Below are 22641 nucleotides of genomic sequence, written 5' to 3'. Positions count from 1 at the left end.
AGGGCAGAATTTTTAATCAAGGAGCAGTTTATCTTTAATTATGAAAAATATAATTAGGCATTATCACCTAATTGCTATTACTGATGGAGAAAGTTATATTTTCGTAAGTAGTGACCCATGCTGTATTATCGCTCTACTGTTTACCGCATAATGAATCTGTATTTGTGTTTGGCAGCTAGCCAGCAAAAATTAAAAGGTAATCAACATGCTTCTCTGCAGTCCGGTCATCAAAAGTCCCTGGCTCCACAGATGAGTAAATAACGAAGTCAAGTTGTGATGTTCTAGCTGAAAATCTCCTTAAGAAATAACTGTGTTTATCTCCTCTGTTAAGACATCAAATGATACTGAAAATAACTATATACAAAAAGCATTGCAAAACAGATCAGAATAACTGTGCTATACACCTGGTGTTGAGTTAAAAAACAGTTTAATGTCTCAAGGCACCACCATGGTAGAATTTTATACCTGCAAGTAATCATCTAATACACTATTGTACAGTTAATGTATTAATAAACAGCTTGTGCAATTTTGGGAAGCAATCTATAAAGGAATGTTAGATATACAGTAGGCACATACTCTAATACAAATAAAAAAAAAAAAAATCCTAGAAAAAGCATGCTGAGCACCGTTTGGTATAGACTGAGTTTCTTATTCTAAACACTATGTAAATCTTAACTTACAAAAGGTAAAACTGAACTCTTATAGCAACTGCTTATTTAAACTGGTTTTCCTGGGTATTTGACTCTATGTTGTAGGGTTACTCTTAGGGACAGCAGACTCTGGTACTGGTTGTAAGGGGCTATCTTGTTCACTCAATTGTGCATTCAAGTTTTCAGAAGTTAGGAGAGAAGAATTAAAAACTATTTCACTTAAGTCTGATTTTATGGATACAAGATGTGGTTCTTGAAAACTTGATGGTTCTTCTACTAACACCTGTGTATTTTCTCGTGTCATTCCCATATCTGATGGTGACTTTCGTTTCATTCTTGTGTATGATTTGTCTAAATTCTCCATGCCTTGGTCAGTTTTTTGAAATCGCCCAAAGAACCAGATGAAGAAACCAAACAAAGCAAAAGCCAGCAAACTTGGAATAAAAGCCAGGCATTTGACATCAAGGCTAGAGCCTATGTATCTGCTGTGCAAGAACATGTCTCCTTCAGCATAGGTCCGGTTGGTCAAAGGGTTAGTGTTATTGGATCTCCATTCCCAAGACAACTTAGTTCTGTTAAGATCTTTCAAGCTTTCTGAGTCCTTCACTGTGTAGATCTTCTGCCCAGGACCGATATATTGACCATATTCGTGAGGTTTGTAAAATATTTGGTTCTTCCACATATTTAGATCCAAAATTAAAACAAGAAAGATAATCCCGTAATTAAACCATTTGCCTGTTCGGAAAAAAAAGAAAGTTCTGTTATCTGATACATCCATTTTAGAAGCAGTATACATGCATTCATATGTAAAACCAACTAAAAGCAAAAATCCTTTTGCAATAAATCTGTAAAGCAAAGTTGTAATAATATTCCCACTGTAATCAACTTTGTGCTGAATATTCTTTAGTATTTTAAAGTTAGGTCTGGGCACATAATAAAATATTTTTGTAATGCAAGCACAGCAGTATATCAATTGAATTCACATTGCATTTTGTAGGCGATCTGTTGATTAGATAATTATGTGATGTGGTATGGATCAATAAACATAAAAAGCATTAATTTCAGGACTTTGAAAATATTGACATGGAAATTCTTCTCTCTATATTTAATAGAAATATTTGTATGCCACTAATGACTGAAATGACTCTCCTGGGGATTTATAAGCACGTATTTTTTAAGCACGTACAGATATTTAATGTTCCAATCATGGTGTCCAAATCCTCATAGGTGAGGCAATAGGATAAATGACAATTTAGAGATATTATGCCCTTAAGAAAAAGGAAGGGCTGATTTTAATACTGGAAGGTTAGTCAACTTAGCTTTCCTATGCTATATGTGGTGAAAAACTCCTCCAAGGAGTGTCTCATAGTCTAACATTAAGCCCCTGAATACTGGAGGAAGAATGCTTTCTTTGTTTATCATTTAAAACTACTCCTTTGCATGCCTCCTCTAGGCATCCAAAATATATGAAATGTACTTTTATGCAATAGCAAAGTTATCCCTGCTTTGAGCAGAATATTGGAACAGATGATGTCCAGACAGTCCTTCTAAGCTAAATTATTCTATGAAAACACACGCAAAAAAAGTTATACTATTTTTGTACTTAAGGCATCTCGCTCATGTTTAGCTGAAGATATATTAAGTGTATATCTATGCAGTAATGACTGTCACCACCCAAGAATCCAACAAAACTATATACATCAAAGCTGTGTTAGGATGGAGAATTTGTGACTGACATCACAGCATTATGTGAAAGGACATTTATGGAGAAATGCCCCTGCTGATGATGAATGAAACCATTTATGCTAGAACCAACTGTGCTTCAAGTGAAAAAGAAAATGAACATTTGATAAGAGTAAGTGGAGTCCAGTTCCAGTATGTTCAAACTGAGCCATGGACTAGTACATGCTCCATTAGGGTAACTCCTTGCATGTTAGCAATTATGTTTAATAGTCCTTTTCAATCTAGTTTGCATTTACACTTGAACCATAAGACAATGTTCTTTCAGTTATGTTATTGTCACTATCCAGAAATCAAACTACACTGAAAAGACCTTGCAGTGATTCCTGTTCACAACTCTAGCTTCTGTTTTATGGGTTTTCATCAACACTGTCATTGACCTTTTAGTGAAGTGGAATACTGGTGGGAGGGTTCAACCTATACTGCCATACCACCAACACCTGCCTCTGATGCTGTGGGCCAACACTGTAAAAGAAGAGACATTACTTTTGGAGCAGTCTGCTTACATTAAGAAATAATGTGATCTAGATTGTTGCAGTTTCCAGTGGATTTCTGTCCTGTATTTCCTATGTTTCTTCCCATTAGAATAACCCTAGTTTATGCACCACACACAAGCTTTCAGAAAACAGAGCCATGACTTCTACCTGTGTTTCCTCAGCTGGGTACTGACTTAGATGATTTTTCCTTACCTAATCACCTAATTTCCTTAACTAATCACTAATTCCCAGGACATAATGGGAACATAAGTATTGTTTAGATTCACACCCTCCATAAATATTCTTGAATCTCACTGTGTGCTCAAAAGTTGTTTGATGATGAATGGATATTGGAAAGAGAGAATGAGACCAATCCCCACAGAGAATATGGTCATTTAATTCTTATTTTCTTAGGAAAATGGGCTAAACACAAATTCCAACAAAACATAAATATTAGAACCATTATCTGTTTACCTACAGATACCTATTTGGTACTCTGCATTTCTGAAGAGTCTATGCAACCAAGAATATTTGTATACACCTGGCATTGTTTAGCTCTTCTTCAGTCAGATAGATTTTCCATAGACAAACTGAGCTGGAAGAATGCAGATCTCAAGACCACAAAATCAGTCAGATATTTCAGGAAACTGAGAACTATACCCAGTCTCCTCATTGGAGTTACAATGAAGAAAATCAGGTGCAAAACTGGCTGTCATTCAGCCACACACTTCTTAAAAAACACACCTGGTTCACAAGCATCACTTGCAGTGTTTAAGTCCTATGTGTCACACATGGAATTTGAAGGGCCATACATTTCTGCCAGATGAACAAAATGTTTGGGCAGTGCTCATTTTTAAAGAGGCTCAAAAATTCTACAAGTGGTTAAGGAACTAGTCCACAACATCACATGCATGCAACTGATTTACCAGGCAACTGAGGCTGGCAGATCCTGCAGGTCTAAATGCTCCCAAACTGCTTATGATTATGGAGCATTTTTATTTTTGCAAGGAAGTCCACTCTGTAATGGAGTAGTCGTGTCCTAAAAACAGAATTCTAGTGTAGAAACCAGTTCTCAGGAGCTCTCTAGAGGTCAAGAGGACATATGAAAATCCTACTTATTAAGGCTAGACTCAATTGGCGTCCTGCTATGCAACCACAGCCAGAGGCTTATGTAGAAAATGCTGTCTTTAGATTCTTATCTCAATTGCATTTTGTGTCTAAAAACATCCGGACACCTCTGCAAAACATACAGATATCTTAGAAACATTCTTCATCTCTTCTGTCATGTCAGTGCTATTGGCTAGATACATCCATACAGACCACTCAGAGCTGAACTGAGCAGCAAATCCTCTGAGATCTTTTAAAGTCTGTGTGCAGGCACAGCTTTGTTTTTACCTCTAACCTTTCTATTTTTGCCCTCGGGCTCCTTCAGGCATATCTGTGTAGGTGATGCTTCTTGGCCTGGATACAGACATGCTTTTGGTTTAACTCTACAAGCCAGCCATACCAGGCATTTGCCAATCATGAAGGTGACAATTTCTCCTTTGGGTGGAAGAGCACACCTAGATCAGAACTCAGAAACACATTTACAAACAGCTAGAAAAATCTCCCTCTTGTTTTGATACCTAAACCTTCACTTTTCTGATTTCACAGAATCACAGAATTGTAGGGGTTGGAAGGGACCTCTAGAGATCATTGAGTCCAACCCCCCTGCCAAAGCAGGTTCCCTACACCAGGTCACACAGGTAGGCGTCCAGGAGGGTCTCGAATATCTCCAGAGAAGGAGACTCCACAACCCCCCCGGGCAGCCTGTTCCAGTGCTCTGTCACCCTCACCATAAAGAAGTTCTTGCGCATATTTGTGCGGAACTTCCTATGCTCCAGTTTCTGGCTGTTTTGGAACTTATTTGAAACTATACAGCCAATTCTCATGGATCTGTGCTATTAGATGGCACCAGCCTGGCCTCCAAGTGCCTTTCAACAATGAAAGAATCAGAAGTAATAAAATTTACTTTAAAGTATTAGAAATTTCCCAGGGTATTATAGAAACTAGGCTAGCTGATGTATTTTCATAAACAACAGCCAGGAAGGAAAACATACATACTATAGTGAGCCATCTATCAAGGGAAATCCAGATCAGTTAAGCAAATGCAGGAATGCAAGATATTTTTGATGTTCTTAGATAAAAGTGCCTATCAGAAAAGGATAAAAATGTTTAATACTGAGTAGATGCTTGCTAGGAGTTCCTAGATGCAAAGAAATGTGGGCAAAATGAGGTACTCAGTTACTAGTAAAAATGAGGTGGGCTTTTAATAGTGAACTTAAAATTACAGTGAAGCATATAAAACACAGACCGCAGATGTTAACATAACTGCCAGTTTAAAACATTCAGAAATCATAAGTCAGGCCTAAGAAAGCACACTACTTGTTCAGAGTAGCCAGATAAGTGAAAAGCAATGCACTCAATAATGCTTCATTTATCTGCTTTTTGAGACAATGACCTATGTAGAAGTAACGGGGTTTTTCTCTCTCTGCAATCATGAGGTACATTTTAAAAAATATGAACGTAGATGATCTCACACAGGTGCTGAATACAGGAAAGGAGACTTCAAGATTAAACGAAAAAAAAAAACAAAACCAACCCACATGTTAGTAATCAACTGTCTTAAAAGCCATAAAATCAGGAGAGCCAGCAACACAGATCGCATAACTCTGAAATCCTTCATCTGTACAGACCATATACCAAGTCATTAAGCACACATCAACAGAAAGGAGGTTTAATGTCATTTACTTCTCTGCATGTCCCTACACTTATAACTGATTTTTTGTGGGGCCATTGCTCATTAGAGCAACCCAGCACTGAATAGAGCTGCTCAGGGGAGTCCAGGGGCTGTTCTTGTTTATATCATTTGAGAGTGACCAAATACATAAAACTTATGAAGAATAATATTTGCAAGGAAGGAGATGGGAAATGATATTTCAGCCATAACTTCTTTTTTTCTCACTACTAGGAGAAATGGATTTTCAGTTTCTGGACACTGGGGCATAGATTGTATTTTTGCAACTTGACCTTATCACAGTAGCATGTACAAAAATAAATGATATTTGGGCCCTTGTCTTATTTTTTTTTTCCTGCTTATAACAACAACAACAACAAAGTTACACAGTTAAGTTTAACGTTCTGGATCTCATGTGTTAAGGCTTAAATAAATAAGGTTTTAACGGGGCTTCACATTCCCTCCATTATCAATACCCTACTTACATGTCATCTGCTGTACTTTCTACCCTGTTAAATATATATAAAGAACCATTTTTTTTTCTTTTATTAGTTCCATGATTTAAGTAGAAAATCAGAAGAATCTACACATCCATACAAGAACTACAGTTTGAAAATGATCCAAGATGATACCCTAACCTAACCTAAGAACTGATGGCAAGAACAGATGGTTCAAGCAAAACTTACCCAAAGGGAGGTTCCTGTGCCATGTGTTATGGCTGTTTATTAGATCTCCTAAAGGGTGGTGTAGCACTGAGATAAAACAGGCACTCAGTAGACAGAGTACGTGATGTGCAGTCAAATGGATTGATTTGTCTAGTGAATCTAATAAATGGATCTTGTTAATGCTGAGCAGGGAAAAATATTTCTCAGCCCCTATTCATTAGCTCATCCTCATTAAAAGAATGCTTTCTTGCCAGAAAATCAGAAAGACCTCCAGTTCTCCCTGCAGAAGACTCTACGATGTATAAATATTGATTTCAGTTGATTTGTTTTAAACAGCAACACTGCTAGCAGTTGTATTTCTGATAAGTAATTTATGTTCTTTGCTGTTGCTTATTCCTAGCTTCTCTCTGCTTATCAATATCCCTGACTCTTCTGCAATGCAAAACTGTTATTCACTCTTCAGTTCCTCTTCTACCACCCATTGGTTTTCATTTACATTAATTATATCCTGAGCTCCTGTATCTAATGGCACAGCTCACCCAGTCATTACTTAGTCCTTGTTCAAGCTACTATGTGCTTGAATATTTCACTACTGTTCTTTATTACATGGAATAACTGCAGGACATCTGGGATCCTCATGAAACTGAGTCTCTTCAAATTCATGCTGTAGTCCTGAGAAGCAAAATTAAATCCTCATTTCCGCTAGGCTTATTCATGCCAGATACTTGATTCTTATACTCTTTTTTTATTCTCTTCGTTTCCCTTTTTACCCAAGACTTTTCTCACTTCTGAGAGAAAAATATGGTTTTTATTCTCAAATACACATCTCTTTTCATTCTGTACCTTCTGTCACTGAACATGACATCATTTACCTGTTTCACTTTGTCCCGCTCCTGATCTCAAAACCTCTCATCTAGATGTACCCCAAACCCATCTCCTGTGGCCTATTGTCTATTTGCTACCAGTACTGTAACAGAGAATCTAAATACAACTTGAAAAAAACTTTCCATCTCTCTGTCTCTACTTTCTACTGGCCCATTTGCCTCATTTTACTCAACAACCTGCAGGTAACTTTTGCACTCATTTTTTTTTTTTTTCCGTTTTCCAACCTGATCACTCCAATTTCTGTCATCTCTTCTGAAAATGCCTTGTCTTCATTTAGCCTATCTCCACTGATTCCCAGTTCCTCATTTTCTTCCTTGGCACATTTTCCTTGCTTGTCTTTTGATGCCTGCTAGGCTTAGGGCTCACCTGCTAGCTGTGGGCCATGTCTTTATACGATCTCTGAATATCCCTTTTGTCCTTGCTCTGCAGGAATTTCACATGGCTGTATCATTGGATGCTCTCTATACCTTATTCCTGTATACTGTCATGTGCTATGATTGTTTATATTAGCAGCTAAAGACCTCTGTCAATTCACATTTGAATTCTTTTGCTATACAGTACTATTTATTTCCCTCTTGCCACCACATTGTTCTGAAAAACATGAAAGTAAAAGCAAAATATTTATCTCTATTTAACTTTCCTCCCTTTTCATTCTCTACTGCTATTCAAACACTGACTCATAGTATGTAAGGACTGGGTACTTTTATCTGTATGTGCCATCCATTTGAATAACTGTGACTCTATTTTATTTGAAGTTATTTAACTGCCTGCTTTTGGTTAGATGAGTGATGGAAGTATGGCTGTGAGTGGCCTTTGCCAGATGAGAATGACCGAAGTTATGAAAATACATTAGCATAAATCACAGCAAAGTCATCTGAAAGCATAAGAGATTATAAATGAAATAAGCAGCTAATTCCCCTGGAGAGTAATTTTAGATAAAAGATTTCTGAAGCTACACTAGGTATTACTTAGTGTCACAAGAAGCTGCTGAAATCCATGACAAGCAGCAGGTCTTTTTGATTTGTAAGATAGAGATTCCTCATTTCCCTGAGAGGCTTATATATGGATGATACTGATAGGGAGAGTTAAACAGATAGAAAAACAGCAATCATTTGGGGCGGTGGGGGAGAACAAAGAAAATATGCGGTAAAGAACACCATGTTAGCATTCATTTCCTACACAGAAGCAGTTCAACGTGTGCCTGTATCACAGTCTGTGTGGTTACATACCTGTTATATGAATGTGATACTCCTCTTTTAAGATCTTTTGGAAATAAGGTACTTTGAATTGCATGTGTGCAGATGGCAAGCCTGGAAGATTCACTTCAACATCACCCATAAAATGTGGGAACTCCCAGTCCTGTTAAAAAAGAAATGCAATAGCCTAAATACAAGGTTTCACAGTATATTTTGCCCTTTAGAGTGGCTTAAATTATGAAAAGGGCATGATTCTATTTTTAAGTCTCCCATTATTGACTTTTCCCACTATAAGTTTTATGGAACCTCTTGAAATTGAATATCTTGTTTATACTAGCTATTACAGTATGATTTTTACTTCAGCTCCATGTAATTACACGTTTAAAAGTTCACTTTAGAATGACAATAATGAGCCCACTGCACCAGCCGACAGCATAAAATTGTCCGAGTATATGAGCACCTGTAGATAACACCGTGTAAAAAGAATTGGTTCATGATGTAACTAATTACAGCACCCTTGAAATAAAAGTTACAACTTCTGTTCCTAATCTGGCAAACAATTTACAGGTAAGAGATTGACAGAGGTCTGTCCCCTCAAGTCTTTCATACTTGCAATTCGCTCAGCATAGGTGTTGTTTTCAGCATCTGCCCATAATACATCTAAATAAGCATTCTCTGCAAGTGAAGATCCTTCAGCATAATCTGCCTGAATCGATCCAGGCACAGTTTTCTCTGCTGAGATATTTCAGCTGACAAAGTAATGCTGGAAATGTGGAAGCTCTTACCTATTATTATGCATATTTTGGTGGCATGTGATAACTCAGCTGAGGAGGAGCTGCATTTAGAGGAATTTTCCATTTGGTTATCTGTACCCACCACTGATCACTTGAAAATGGGTATAATAGCATGGCTCATTACAGCCAAAACTTAGAAGTCCAGCAATATTGCGGGAGTCAGTATAATTACTGCTGGGTGGTTACCTGGTGTTCTGCAGGCTGTTAAAAACATACTGGCCCTGTTCCCATACATGCACCTGGATGTGTATCCCACAGTTAGTGCAACCCACACTTGAATTACTGACAGCAAGAAAAAGGAATCTGAAATGGAAGGAGCTCTGTAAATAGCTCCTGCTTCCTTTGCATATGATTTAATATGCAAGAACTGCTGAACGGTTCCAACATTCTCAGTGGTGGAAGGGAAACGAATGAGTGGGTTTTACCAGCAGGGAATTTAGCATGGCCCAAACACTAACAGAGGCTGGTTTGTGCTAACATATTCTGATACTGAGCTAAATGGATTAACAGGAATATACCTGAGAAGAAGCCCTGAGCCACTGTACCTGGTTTTCAGTGTCCAGAGCGATAGAGAAAGTGCCAATTTACAGATGCAGAAGATAAGAGAAAATAAGGATGTTCTCATCTTCCCTTATCACAAACACAAAGCATGCTCTCCTGGTCATCAGGTATGGTAATAGCAGCCCAGCTGCATAATCCCTTATGCAGCATCTACAAACATCCCCTTAGATTTGGGAGACATTCAGTAAGTGCCTAAAGATTAATTTTTATGGGTGTGCTCCCTCAGTTCATGGTTCCTAATACACATTTCTGGACTCGTATCTCAGGGTAACTCAAACATACTCTCATCCAGGAAGAAATAAGAATAGGGAGAAGAAAATAAATAAATTACATATTCCTGAAGAAAACACAAATGGGGAATTAGAAATAAGTAAACAGAGAATTACAAATCTGGCCTCCTGCTCTTGCCTTGCCCCAGTGCTCCTACTGCTTTTTGTGGAATTCCAGATTAAATTCCATTAGACAGAATTTTGTATCGGACTGTGTTTTTGCACCCATATTTTATTGATGATATTAATGATCAGTGACTAGAATGTCAGCTCTGCCAGATCTGGAAAATACTGAATTATTTGTTTTAGCAAACCATTACTGAGACTGGAAAATATTTCCTCAATCAAATGAAAACAGAGATCCAACCCCAATAGCTTGCTCCTATTTACATTATAAAAAGAAGGTGATTGGAAAGCCCATTAGAAAAAAAAATATTTGATACTCTGAATTACAGGTACCTTTCATGTGGTACAATAGTTCACATTTTCTGTATATACACTCCACACTGTGCAAAGCATGCTGGAATTGTCATGACCTCTGTTATCCTGTAACCCCATAATTTGTGGTTTCCATTGGTGATGACAACAAACAGCTTTGCAGCTTCAGTGCAGAGGGTACAGGTGTGGAATGATAAAGATGGGCACTGGCAATGGAGACCCTATGGTTATAAACAAATGACCTTGCTATGCTAAAGAAATCCAGACCTGGATCTGGACAAAGCTGCATTTAAATGTAACAAAGAGAACAAAGAAGTAGTATTTAATGTACACGAAAGGAACTGTGCATGGTAAATTTGGTCATAACTTGGATCTTCAGACCAGTGAAGAAAAAGCAAGGTCTATGTTAGCAAGCATAAAATGATCCTAGAGTGAGGAAAAATAAGCCATTAACACGAAAATCACATCCATCCCAGGGAAGGGCTCCAGATGCCAATAACATGCTGGAACGGTCCCCGACCCCCACCAGCCTGAAACACTGACCTCAGGGCCTGCAGTAGCAACAGATGGTGAACAAAGCACCGTGAAAAGTGGTAGAATCTAAGTGTGCATATAACAATTTTAACATTAGTACTACTACTGAAATATTTTTTGTAAGAATTAGAAGTCAACTAATAATAGTTACCGGATTACACTGTTAAAATTTAAAGGATGCTACTAATAAAGTCTTGGCTATATCTAGAAGGTATGTTTCTTCTATGGCCACAAAAAAGGTTTGAGTGTAAAACCTCTCACAGAGTGATTATAAAACCCACTCAGAATAAGTGGAAACAAAGAAATAAAATGTAAAATAACAGTAATAAATAAAACAAAAACAAGAAAATGCATCTGAAAGTAATATTAAAAACAACAACAACAAAAGCAACTAAAATAATGAGTTGCACCTACTGGCTTCCATGAAGGTCACTACAGCCACAACACTTAGAAGAATGAAGCTTCAGTTTACTAAATCAAATGGCCTTTGGAGCTCTATCTGGCTCATAGATTTGATAAGTAAGAATGCATATGCACCATCTGCAAACATGAACGCATTATTATCAAGGAGAAAAGCTGGTGATTATTAACTTTCTTAGCTAATTTCAGTATCAGGTTGACAAATCCAAACTAACAAAGCATTTGCCATCTTGACTCCAAGAAACTGTTGTCCAAAGACTTCTGACTTTGCTATTTTTTAAAAATGTTTTCTTCACTAATCAACAAAAGACAACTTGAATAATACCCAGAAAATCAGTTTTCTAAAAAATTCCAGATGCCTGTTGGGAGTCAACTGCATCATTTCCTAATAGATACACTAATAGCTTGAATGTGCAAGTCCAAAATCTAAATGCTTCCCTCTTTGAAATACAACTTAGTTCTATGTCATGCCTTCACACATGGTATTTTCTTTCCATGGGATCTGATTTCTGTCTGTGCTATCAGTCTGTGTTTACCTGTGGAACATAATTAACATACATCACATTCTTGAAGTTCTCAGCTCATGATTAAATGAAATCCACTTGATCAGCTTTAGTCCTCACCAATGAGGTGCCTGTATTTTGCTGTATCTATGATCTTATTGGAAACTGTGCCCGAAACACCTCATTTAGACCATATCTCCACTTGCACTGTTTGAAAAACAAATTTGTATAGACGTACTGGTAACTCACATTTGCCCCCCTCATACTGCTTGAACTACATGTTTGTATCCCTCTTTAAATTTGTCAGCCTCAAGTTTCTCAGATTCATCTACTTCTGCATTTTCCAACCTTGGGGTTCTGCAGAATACTTCTGTGCAGCCTGTGAAGAAAAAGCCAACCCAGCACCATGAGACTTAAATCAGCTGTAGAGAGGTCTCCAGCCTCACTGGCAAGTTTTGTGGGATGTGCAAATCAAATGAGGTTATTGCCTCATTTCACTCTGCAGTCATGAGGGAAGGGCAGCCAGAGGATAAATTTAAGATCACCAAGGTGTTCATCCTAGTGCTGCAGTGGGCAAAGAGAGCACCTCTGATTTCCATCACCTACTTCATTAAATCCACAAGCACAGCAATAAAAATAGATGCTGCAAAGAATGAGGCCGTGATATTTTGATTTTCTCCCCTTTGCTTCCAGTTCTCCAAGACAAACAAATGCACACGCTTTCTGCCACAATACCATGTACTGGTTTAAGGTACTGCAGTGCAAATGGGGACACTGACTTGGCATCTCTTCAAGTAAAGATATAACAGCAATGGTAGCCGAGCATCAAAGCCACACTTTTTGATAAAATCTGGTCATTCTCTGCCATCATCTGGGAAAAGTAAATGTTAGAAGAAGCTCTATCCTGGCCCCCAGCACCCCATGCTTTATACACACATGATCCCATGTTCCACAGCATCCAGCACTTCTCCACCCAAGAGAAACTGCATCAGAGAAGGTTAGGCTGGGATTAAAAGATGGTAATGATTAATGGCAACCAAATGTGCCATGCTTTCATCTTGCTTCTGTGTAGCTCAGAGGATATTCAATACCCAGTAACTACAAAATAATGCAAAAATAATATAAACATTATTCAGATGTAATCATGAAAGAGGACAAATGCACACTGAGTATTTCTGCTTTAAGTAGTAAGAATATGTGCTGTATTTAATGCTAGGAACACATTCACACTTTAAACCCCTTTGGATAAATAAAGAAAAAGCAGAGGGAAAGAATTCAGGAAATTCACATAAGAATGTGCATATTTGTTTCTGTTCCAGAAACTGCCAATAGCAATTTTTATTTAATTTATAAAAATCCTTTTAACTTATCAGGTTGGAGGCTTTATGTGTTCAGGTATCTTTGCATCTCTTAGACAGCTTTGTTTCAGTTCTCAGAGTGTGGTAAGGCAAGCAGATAGACGAGATTTAATGACAAGCAATGTCTATAAATTTTTGCAAGTGTTTGAAGTAAGAAATGAGCAGCTGGAATTCAGAGACAAAGACCTGAATCCTCTGTGGTTATCTCTAACTTCATTTGGAGCTGCAGCTCACAGTGATCTCTGCAGCTGTGAGCTGCTAAAACACAAACACAATTTTAATACATCAATATACATAACAAGGGAAGTCACCAGCCACAACCAGAACTCACTCACTGTTATGCCTATGGTATCAAATTTACAGCTCAGTTTCTGGCCTCCTGCTCTTTGCAAGTATCATATTTTACTAGAAAGGAAGTTTGATAGCCATTGCAATTTTCATCCTTCACTAAACCAAGAATACCCAGCTACTCTTAACCTTGCCTGCATGTATGCTTGTATGGCTTTAGTGAGGCTACTTATCACTCAAAGTGAAGCGTGACAAATTATTATTCAGAGGACCTGAAGGTCCATGTTGGTTCTATCAGTGTTAATCTATTCACAGTTTTCAAGGGCAGAAAGTGTTATTTGATTTGTTCAACTGTTTATGCTTCACCTTCTTGAATTGTTATTGGCAATAACAATCATAAAACCCCACTAGGAGCCGTGGCACAAAGCCCCTAATTGCAAACGTAGCTACATCTTTCATCACTTATTTGTGAAGAATTCAAAATACAGAAAATCCACTCTAACACTTGAATGACTGCCTCAGTATTGAAATATGCTCTCAGAAAACACTCTGGAGAATTGGTTTGCTTCTGCCCTGAATTTCTCTAATTTCTGTTTCCAGACAGTGCATTCCAATAGAAAGGTATTTCTGCACTGCACTTCAAGGCAAGGTGTGGATGTACCCACAACCTTGTTGTTGTTCTCCATCATCTTTACACTACTGTCCTCCTCAGTCTTTGCCTTCTAGAAGTGGCATTTCTCTAGAACCACCACTACAACCCTCACTTATTTCTCATCTATCTGAGGAGATATTAGTAGGATAGCAGCAACTACCTCCCTGTGAGTCAAAGTAGCAACTGATACTCCCTTTATTTTTTGTGCTTGGACTTGAATGATTGCTTTCAATAAAAGATCATTAGAGTAATTCAATCTACTGTCTATTTCTGCTCATTTAAAATAAAAAATCACCATGCCCTCCAGATTCCAAACAAGCTCTATGTCTTTGCACTTTGATTTTACTTTATTAATACATTTTGAACAAAGACAAAGCACGTATGCACATGTTCTCAAAAACAGTGCTTCTTGTTACTAAAATGTCAGAACTGGTCTTCAGCTTTTCTTGAGCAAGCTCAAAGCAATCACAAAATTTCAGACTGCCTAAAACAAGAAATGCCTGCATTTTCCTGAAAGACCTGTAGCCATGCCTATCTGCACTGGCAGATGGCTGTTCTGTGACAGACAGCATTCCTTCTTTCTTTCCCCTGTGACTATAACTCAGGTATCATCCTCAGTTCACTCCTCACAACCTGGTAATGCCTTGATATTGCAGATCTTTTCTGCATAACATATTACAGATATGACAATTCCTATCAAACCTCACAGCTAAAATTCTTATTGAGGCTCTCATCATTTGCTATTCAGTTACATCAGCATTCTTTCCTCTGGACTTGACAAGTTCAGTTCTCCACTGATAAATACTGCTGCAGAGAACATTTTTCTAGTCTGTTTCTTCAGCCACGCCATTCTTTGATCAGATAAAATATAGGCTACTTCTTTTCATATTCAAATCCCTTTAGATCTTTCACAGCCATTGGTACAGACTCCTTATCTGATATCTGCTCCTTCTACCAGTTTATACATAAGTTCAAGCAATGATTATTTTTGCTATTTAAAGAATTTCTCTTCTTTGTGGTTCTTTATCAGCACAGAGCTTTCTCCTCTATGACTCCTTGCCCCCTGTGAGAAAACACGAGGATGTCATGCATTAGGCATCCAAGATTACCTGTCATCTTGACAAATGATGTCACTACTGCTTACACCCACGACTCCATGCAGATTTAACTTGACTTTTCTTTGACCAGAAAGTGCTCTAGGATCAGAGTTGTGTTTTGGTTGTCTTTGAACATCAGTTAGCAACATAATGCCCCATCTTTAATGACAGTTACTAGTTCCTCAGTAGGACAAGTATTGCTAGTAGTGTGGAGAATAAATGGTTATCAATTATTTCTTTTGCAATAGAAAAAAACATGTGTTTGATAACTAGCCAGTGCACTAGGAAGGGTGGATACAAGATCTCACATTTTTAGACAATCTGTGTAGTCACCAGGAATAGCCTGGTTGCGCTTTCCCTATGAGGACAAAAACTGTTCTTCCTCATGGCTTCACTTCAAGTTTTAGATACTCACAGGAGTCATAGAATCACAGAATTGCAGGGGTTGGAAGGGATCTCTAGAAATCAAGTCCAATTTCCCTGCTTAAACAGGTTTCCCACAGGTTGTACACGTAGAGGTCCAGAAAGGTCTTGAATATCTCCATAGAAGGAGACTCTACAACCTCTCTGGGCAGTGTGTTCCAGTGCTCTGTCACCCTCCCTGTAAAGGAGACCTGCATATTTGTGTGGAACTTCCTATGTTCCAGTTTCAAGCCACTGCTCCTTGTCTTATCACTACATACTACTGAAAAGAGTCTGGCCTCATCCAATTGCTCCCCATGCTTCAGATATTTATAAACATTAACCAGATCCTATCTCAGTCTTTTCTAGGATGAACAGACCCAGCACTCTCAGCCTTTAAAGAGGAATCTAGGAAGAGCATGGAAGCAACCTTTTCCTTGCTGGGGTGATATAGACATCACTAAGCATGGCCTCTATGCACACCCAGGATGTCCTAGGAAGATGTCCACCAGGCAAATATGAGGTCAGGGACATTGTGACACTCATCTTTCTTTCAGTTCCCTCTTGCCTGTTGCTGATCTGTTCACAAATGCTGAAGATACTAATTAAACAAAGCTACTCAAAAGTAAATGTTCTGTTTTGAGTCTGAGTTTCTCCAAATTTTTTAATTTGCTTTACTGTCTTACTCATTATTAGCCTTGGTTATAACAAACATTGGTCGGGTAACTTGTTTGGATGAGAAACACTAGTGAGAGATTTTCCAGTTAATTTTTGGGTTGGATAAGCTGCTAAATGAAGGAATAATGTTCCAATGCTGTATATCTGACAGAAACTTCCTACAAAGCACCTGTGTTTTGTTTCCTCTGCAAAACTTCCCCAAGCCACCAGTAAGTTAGCCAAGTTGGCCATAATGATTTCTAACTCCCTCAGTGACACATTTCATGAAAGCCATTTTTGTGGTGAACAAGAGAAACAAAGTTTCACTAATATATACTTGCTGATTTCTTGAGTCTACGGCTTGCAGTCAAGGGAAATCAATTATGACAAATCTTTATGATTAATCTTTCTGGTATCCTTGAAGTCTGACTATGATTTGGGGAATAAAAATAAATTTTAAATGTATTGCTATGAAATCACTTCCAACAATATGAGTACCTACGCACTCATACACATACCCTTGCATTGTGCTGAGCAGTAATATGACATCTGGAGCATTTCAGGATTTGCAAAAACTAATGCTAATGCCACTTGTATCTGTTTGGGAATGGTAAGCTCTGTTTAGAGCTCCAAAGTAATTTTGCATTGATGCTGCTGTCTCCAGTTAATTTCAGCTGTATTAAAATATCCTTCTTTTTCTTTCCAAATACCCACATATAATATCCACATATGTAAATTTCCTTGTTGCTTGTTGCTTGATATACTAATCTTAATGGTGTTTTCTAGTGTTGCCTAAATCCAAGAAGAGAGATTTGCAGTAAAATACCTGAGCAGATATTTTCCTTGCTTTGAGCTTTGCAACATAAAAAAATGATGCTTTAGAAACTAAGGATATCATGGGCAAGAGGATTATATGTTATGCTATTACATGTTTCTCACTGTACATGAAAAGTAAATCAGCTGCCTTAACATTAGGAATGTATGACTGAAGAGCTGTTCTGTCCTCAACAAAATTCCTTCAGCTCATACATGCTCTGAAGAATTCTACTATCATATGCTTTAAGCAAATCTGGGGCTAGATGCAAACAGTATAAGCATGCCTTTATGGTTCTACACACATTCTAGAATCAAGTCGGAAGGGACATTTTTAGACCAATTTGCTCAGTTTTTGTTATTTCTGTAACCATAAATAACATGTGCTAGTGCAGTAAACACAACATGCAGTAAACAGCAGCAAAACAGTGATATTCATTTTCAATTGAAGAAAAGAAACAGGATAATTTGTTGCATTTCATAGAATCATAGAATGGGTTGGGATGGAAGGAGTCTTAAAGATAATTCAATTCCAATGCCCTGCTGTGGACAGGGTTGGCCACCCACCAGATCAGGCTGCCCTGGGTCCCATCCAACTCGGCCTTGAAAGCCCCCAGGGAAGGAGCATCCACAGCCTCTCTTACAGAAATTAAAAAGTCCGGATGTACACAGAACGAATGGAAAAACGTATTTGAATGTGAGTTTCACAAAAAAGTCAGTGCAAATTCCTTATTCCTTTTCCTTTAAAAAGAAGTGCACACAATAATAAGTCTCTTCCAAATTTATTCTCATAAATTTGCTAAGAAAAATACTGGTTTTAATATGTGAGCAAAGAAAAAGACAACTGTGCAGGCACTGATAGAAGAAAGGCTTACTTTCCAAAACCTGGTTATCTGCAACCGAAGTTTTAGCTTCAGAAACAACAGTAATATAAAATACATCTGGCATCTAGCTTTCCCAGATCCTTCTCTTTTTTATTTTTATTTTTTATTTTTTAATTTATTTTTTAATTTTACTCAAAGCTAACATTTTCTGTGCCCTGAGTTCTAGTTAATAGGATTAGCAGCAGCATACTGTACTTGCTAATGTGTTGCCTTCAACAGCACATTAACATACTGCATTCCTGAAGTCCTCCTCCACACTCCCTCTAAGCCCCAATTTTAGCTTTCAAGAATGTGTTGTGGCCATTAGGCACATCTGTTCCACAAGTTGTTATTTGTTTGGTGTCAGTTGGGGTGTCAGTACAAAATGTGTACATTATGCTTCCATAGACTTTACGTAAACACATCTGGGTAGCAAAAGAAGATACGAGGAAACACAGAAAGCTGAGCAGGTGTGCATATAGAAATAAAATCAGCGTCACTCATATGTCGGCATCTCTGGAACATGCCTTCAAATGTTAACCAACAATCTACAATACAAGTGAAAATAGATGTATGTTATATAAATGTTTATTTTGTCCATTTTAATTTGCACTATACATATTGCCAAATAGGTTTCTACCATTTATTGACTGTGTGGGTTAGATTTCCATTTACCATGGTGGGAACTAGCATTGAGATCTTACAGTCACCCACATTTAGTTGCTTTGATCTTCCAGATCTTCTTATGCTCTGGGAAATTCAGCTGAGTCCCACTTCAGAAGTACCATGGATCAATCCAGACTTGTCCACGCATGCTACAAAGCAGACATCCCTTCTCACAATTAAGTTCCTACTGTGTCCAGTTCTGGACTCCCCAGTGCAAAAAAGACAGGGATCTCTTGGAAAGAGTCCAGCAGAGGGCCACAAAGATGGTGAAGGGCCTGGAGCATCTCCGCTATGAAGAAAGGCTAAGTGAACTGGGTCTGTTTAGCCTTGAGTAAAGAAGACTGAGAGGGGACCTGATCCAGGTCTATAAATATGTAAGGTGTGGGGGGCAAAAGCAAGGCCAGACTCATTTCAGCATTGTGTGGAGACAGGACAAGGGGAAATGGACAGAAACTGGAACACAGGAAGTTCCGCACAAATGTGTGAAAGAAATTCTTTATGGTGAGGGTGATGGAACACTGAAATAGGCTGCCCAGGTGGGTTGTGGAGTCTCCTTCTCTGGAGATATTCAAGTCCCACCTGGATGCCTACCTATGCGACCTGGTGTAGGGAACCTGCTTTGGCATGGGGGTTGGACTTGATGATCTCCTGAGGTCCCTTCCAACCCCCACAGTTCTGTATTCTTTGATTCAGTGATTCCTTTTCAGAATATGTAAGCCCAAACTATCAATGATGTCTGGTCTAATGACCTCTGAATACCTTTTCTATGTTTGCAGTGATCTACCTGCATTTTACCATTGATTATAATAATTCCAGTAATCATGTGAGGCATTTTCTCTTGTCTCCCACACCAGATCCAAAAGATAAACAGAAGAATGCCCATGGAGCTGCTCTGGTACATCCTCATCAAATGAGAGCATCTTCCTTGGCAACCTGAAATTACAACTCATCACAAGCCACTACATATTTCAATAGGATGTAAATGGAATGGTCCAGCCTTCTGATACAAATGGACTGGAAAATTTAACAGAAAGTATAAATCCATGAAAACAAATGATATTTGACCACAGAACTAAAACTGTTCTTTGTAATTTCTTCTGTTTTCTTCACCTACTTTGTGAGCAGAGTAGCCATGAAGATTCCTCAGCCGGTGACAGACATTTTGGATGACATTACCTGGAGATGAAGGGGTGAAGCAAAGAGGTACTGCCCTGTGGAAATGTCTTGCCCCGTAGAAAGAAATCTTTCAGAGCAATGGTGATTGCCTGTCAGTCTTCTTTCAAGCATTTCAAAGAAATGTTGATGTATTCCATCGGTGATGTTCTGCTTGAAAAGTCACATAAATAGAAGGAGCCATGTACTGTTTCCCCAAATGTTTTTGGAGGAGGCTAGTTGCAGAGTTAAGGTAAATTTGGACTGGACTCCATCCACATGCATGTCTGATGAACTGAGCCACCTCAGAGTGCTTAGCAGCTTGCCATGTCAGAGAGTTTTCTACCCTACAATGTTTTCTCAGAGACTGATGTCCTGAGCAGAATTTGGGTGTTGCTAGTTAACCATCTAGGTAAGTAGAAAGAGATGTCCAGCTCTGAGGCATCCTCAGTCTAACACTAGAAGGTTTGAAAGCTAAAATGGGAGGTTTTCAGACTGGCAGTGATCCTATCTCAGACGACTTTCTGGTGAGTATAGAACTTACCACTGGAACAAGACCTCAAAATGATGTGCAGTGCATTTTCAGAAGTGAATTAAATTCTGCTACTCTATTACATTAGGTTGTTTCCTACTTTATGAGATACATTCTTTAATTACAAAATGATTTACTGAATCAGACAAAAACATGCTTTTCAATATGCATAAGAAAAGTTACAGGAAAAACCATTTGCTAAGAATCATCATAAAATCTTTGTCATAAGATACCCTTATTTCATTTTATTCTCCATCATTGATTGGGGATTTCAAGAGAAAAAAAAAGAAGACAATAGTATCCCTACATAAATACAGGTCTACCACTTTTATTATTTTCAATAAGAGGCTACAATAAACTAGTTTATTGCTTGGATTATTATGCTGTATATCCCATATAGATCATAGTACTACATTAGTCATCCACTGCATTTCAGAGATGAAACATCCTCTCATTACAGAGAGTAGATGTGACATCATCATTGCATTTACTTAAGCTCTCACCTTCCAATCTACTCATGGCAAAAATTCATTCCTTTTCTTATCCCTTGGGGAAATGCTTCTAGTAGAATAATAGGATAACAGAATCAATAAGGTTGGAAAAGACGGAGTCTCCTTCTCTGGAGATATTTAAGACCTCCCTGGATGCCTACCTGTGTGACATGGTGTAGGGAGCCTGCTTTGGCAGGGGGGTTGGACTCGATGATCTCTGGAGGTCCCTTCCAACCCCTACAATTCTGTGATTCTGTGTGTGTGATCTAGTCAGCTCATTACCAGAGTGCCCACTAAACCATGCCCCTCACTGCCACAACCACACATTTATTGAACACCTTCAGGGATGGTGACTCCACCACTTTCCTGGACACTGTGTTTCAATAACTGACCTTTCCTTTGGAGAAGAACTTTTTCCCAATACTCAACCTGAACCTTCCTTGGTGTAACATGAGGCCACTACCTCTCATCCTGAATCTACTTACCTGGGAGAAGAGGTCAACCCCCACCTCACCACAGCCTCCTTCAAGCAGTTGTAGGAGCAATGAGGTCTCCACTGAGCCTCCTCTTCTCCAGACTAAATGATCCCAGTTCCCTCAGACATTCCATAAGTCCTGTACTCCAGGCTCTTCACCAGTGCTAAATATAGAGGGGAGATCACTTCCCTAGTCTACACTGTCACTCATAAAAAGCCAGGATGCCATTGACTTAATTGGCCAGCTGGGCACACTGCAGACTCATAATGGGTATCATAGAATCCTTTCAATTCTGTAATATTTTATAATTCTAAGCAAGACCCGATTTTCATGCACCCATGCTGGCTAGATCCCCCATCCAACACATGCTGTGATCACACCCAAGATGATCTGCTCCATAACCTTCCCTGGCACTGAGATCAGGCTGACAGGCCTGAAGTTCCCACATACTCCTTACTACCCTTCTTACAGACTGGCATTACATTAGCAAGGCTCCAGTCATCTGGGACCTCTCCAGTTGACCAGAACTGCTGATGGAAACTGGCTTGGCTATCACCTTCGCCAGCTCCCTCAGAACCCCTGAGTGGATCCCATCTGGCCCCTGGACATGTCTGGGGGGTATATTCCATCCAGGCAGAACAGCTAATCTCTAACTGTTTCCACTTGGATTGTAGGGGGCTGAACCAAGAAAGGATGTAGATTCTCTCAGCCCTCCTTTTGTTGTTAATGCATTTGTAAAAACACTTTTTGTTACCTTTTAAAATAGTGGGCTGCATAACCTAGCAACATCCTTGTACTCTTCTTGAGTCGTCTGTCCCTTCTTCCGAAGTAGTATCTTCTGTACGTTACAAGTGCATAAATTACATGCCTCAAGGAATGAACAAAATCATAAATCCAAAAATATATCCTCAAATGTGAATAAAAATTAGGGAAGATAACTCTTTTCTACAGTCTCCTCTCTGACCCCAATGCAAAAACTCACTTCCTGACTGTGAGAGAGAAAAAACGCAATTTCAGCTTTTTAGACCAGAGCGATATATCTGCCTCTGCCAACTGTATGCAGAAAACATGAACTTCATCCTAAAAGGTTTTCAATGTTTAGAAATCTCCTGGGAGAACTTGTCAAAAACACAGTGAACCAAGTTCTAATTGCACAAACTCATCTTGCTCTTGACAAACACAACAGTTTGGTTTGAATTTTAAAACTATTCCCGTCAAAATCCTTGGGAGCAGAGAGAATGTTGTTAAGGTGTCTTTCTGAACCTCAAAGACAAAATCAGGCTGGTG

General features: G+C 38.6%; 1 protein-coding gene across 7 annotated transcripts in view; it reads right to left on the bottom strand.

Moving 5' to 3' along the window:
- Window positions 1-410: 410 nt before the first annotated feature.
- TMEM117 (transmembrane protein 117) overlaps window positions 411-22641 on the bottom strand; it is a 188464-nt gene continuing 166233 nt past the window's right edge. For 6 of the 7 annotated variants that reach the window (XM_015854821.3, XM_032443208.2, XM_015854812.3 and 3 more), the window contains 2 exons: window positions 8422-8551; window positions 411-1385 (listed from right to left, as the gene is read on the bottom strand). In XM_015854821.3, the coding sequence (XP_015710307.1) occupies window positions 745-1385; window positions 8422-8551 (771 nt within the window). In that variant the 3' untranslated portion in view covers window positions 411-744. The remainder of the gene's footprint in view (window positions 1386-8421; window positions 8552-22641) is intronic. The other variant, XM_085514022.1, reaches the window with a different exon arrangement.

This window comes from Coturnix japonica, chromosome 1, assembly GCF_054131305.1.
Source record: "Coturnix japonica strain WE chromosome 1, WE-NBRP24, whole genome shotgun sequence".
Taxonomy (NCBI): domain Eukaryota; kingdom Metazoa; phylum Chordata; class Aves; order Galliformes; family Phasianidae; genus Coturnix; species Coturnix japonica.
The sequence above is the reverse complement of the archived record's forward strand: the minus strand, read 5'-3'. Positions and strand labels throughout refer to the sequence as shown.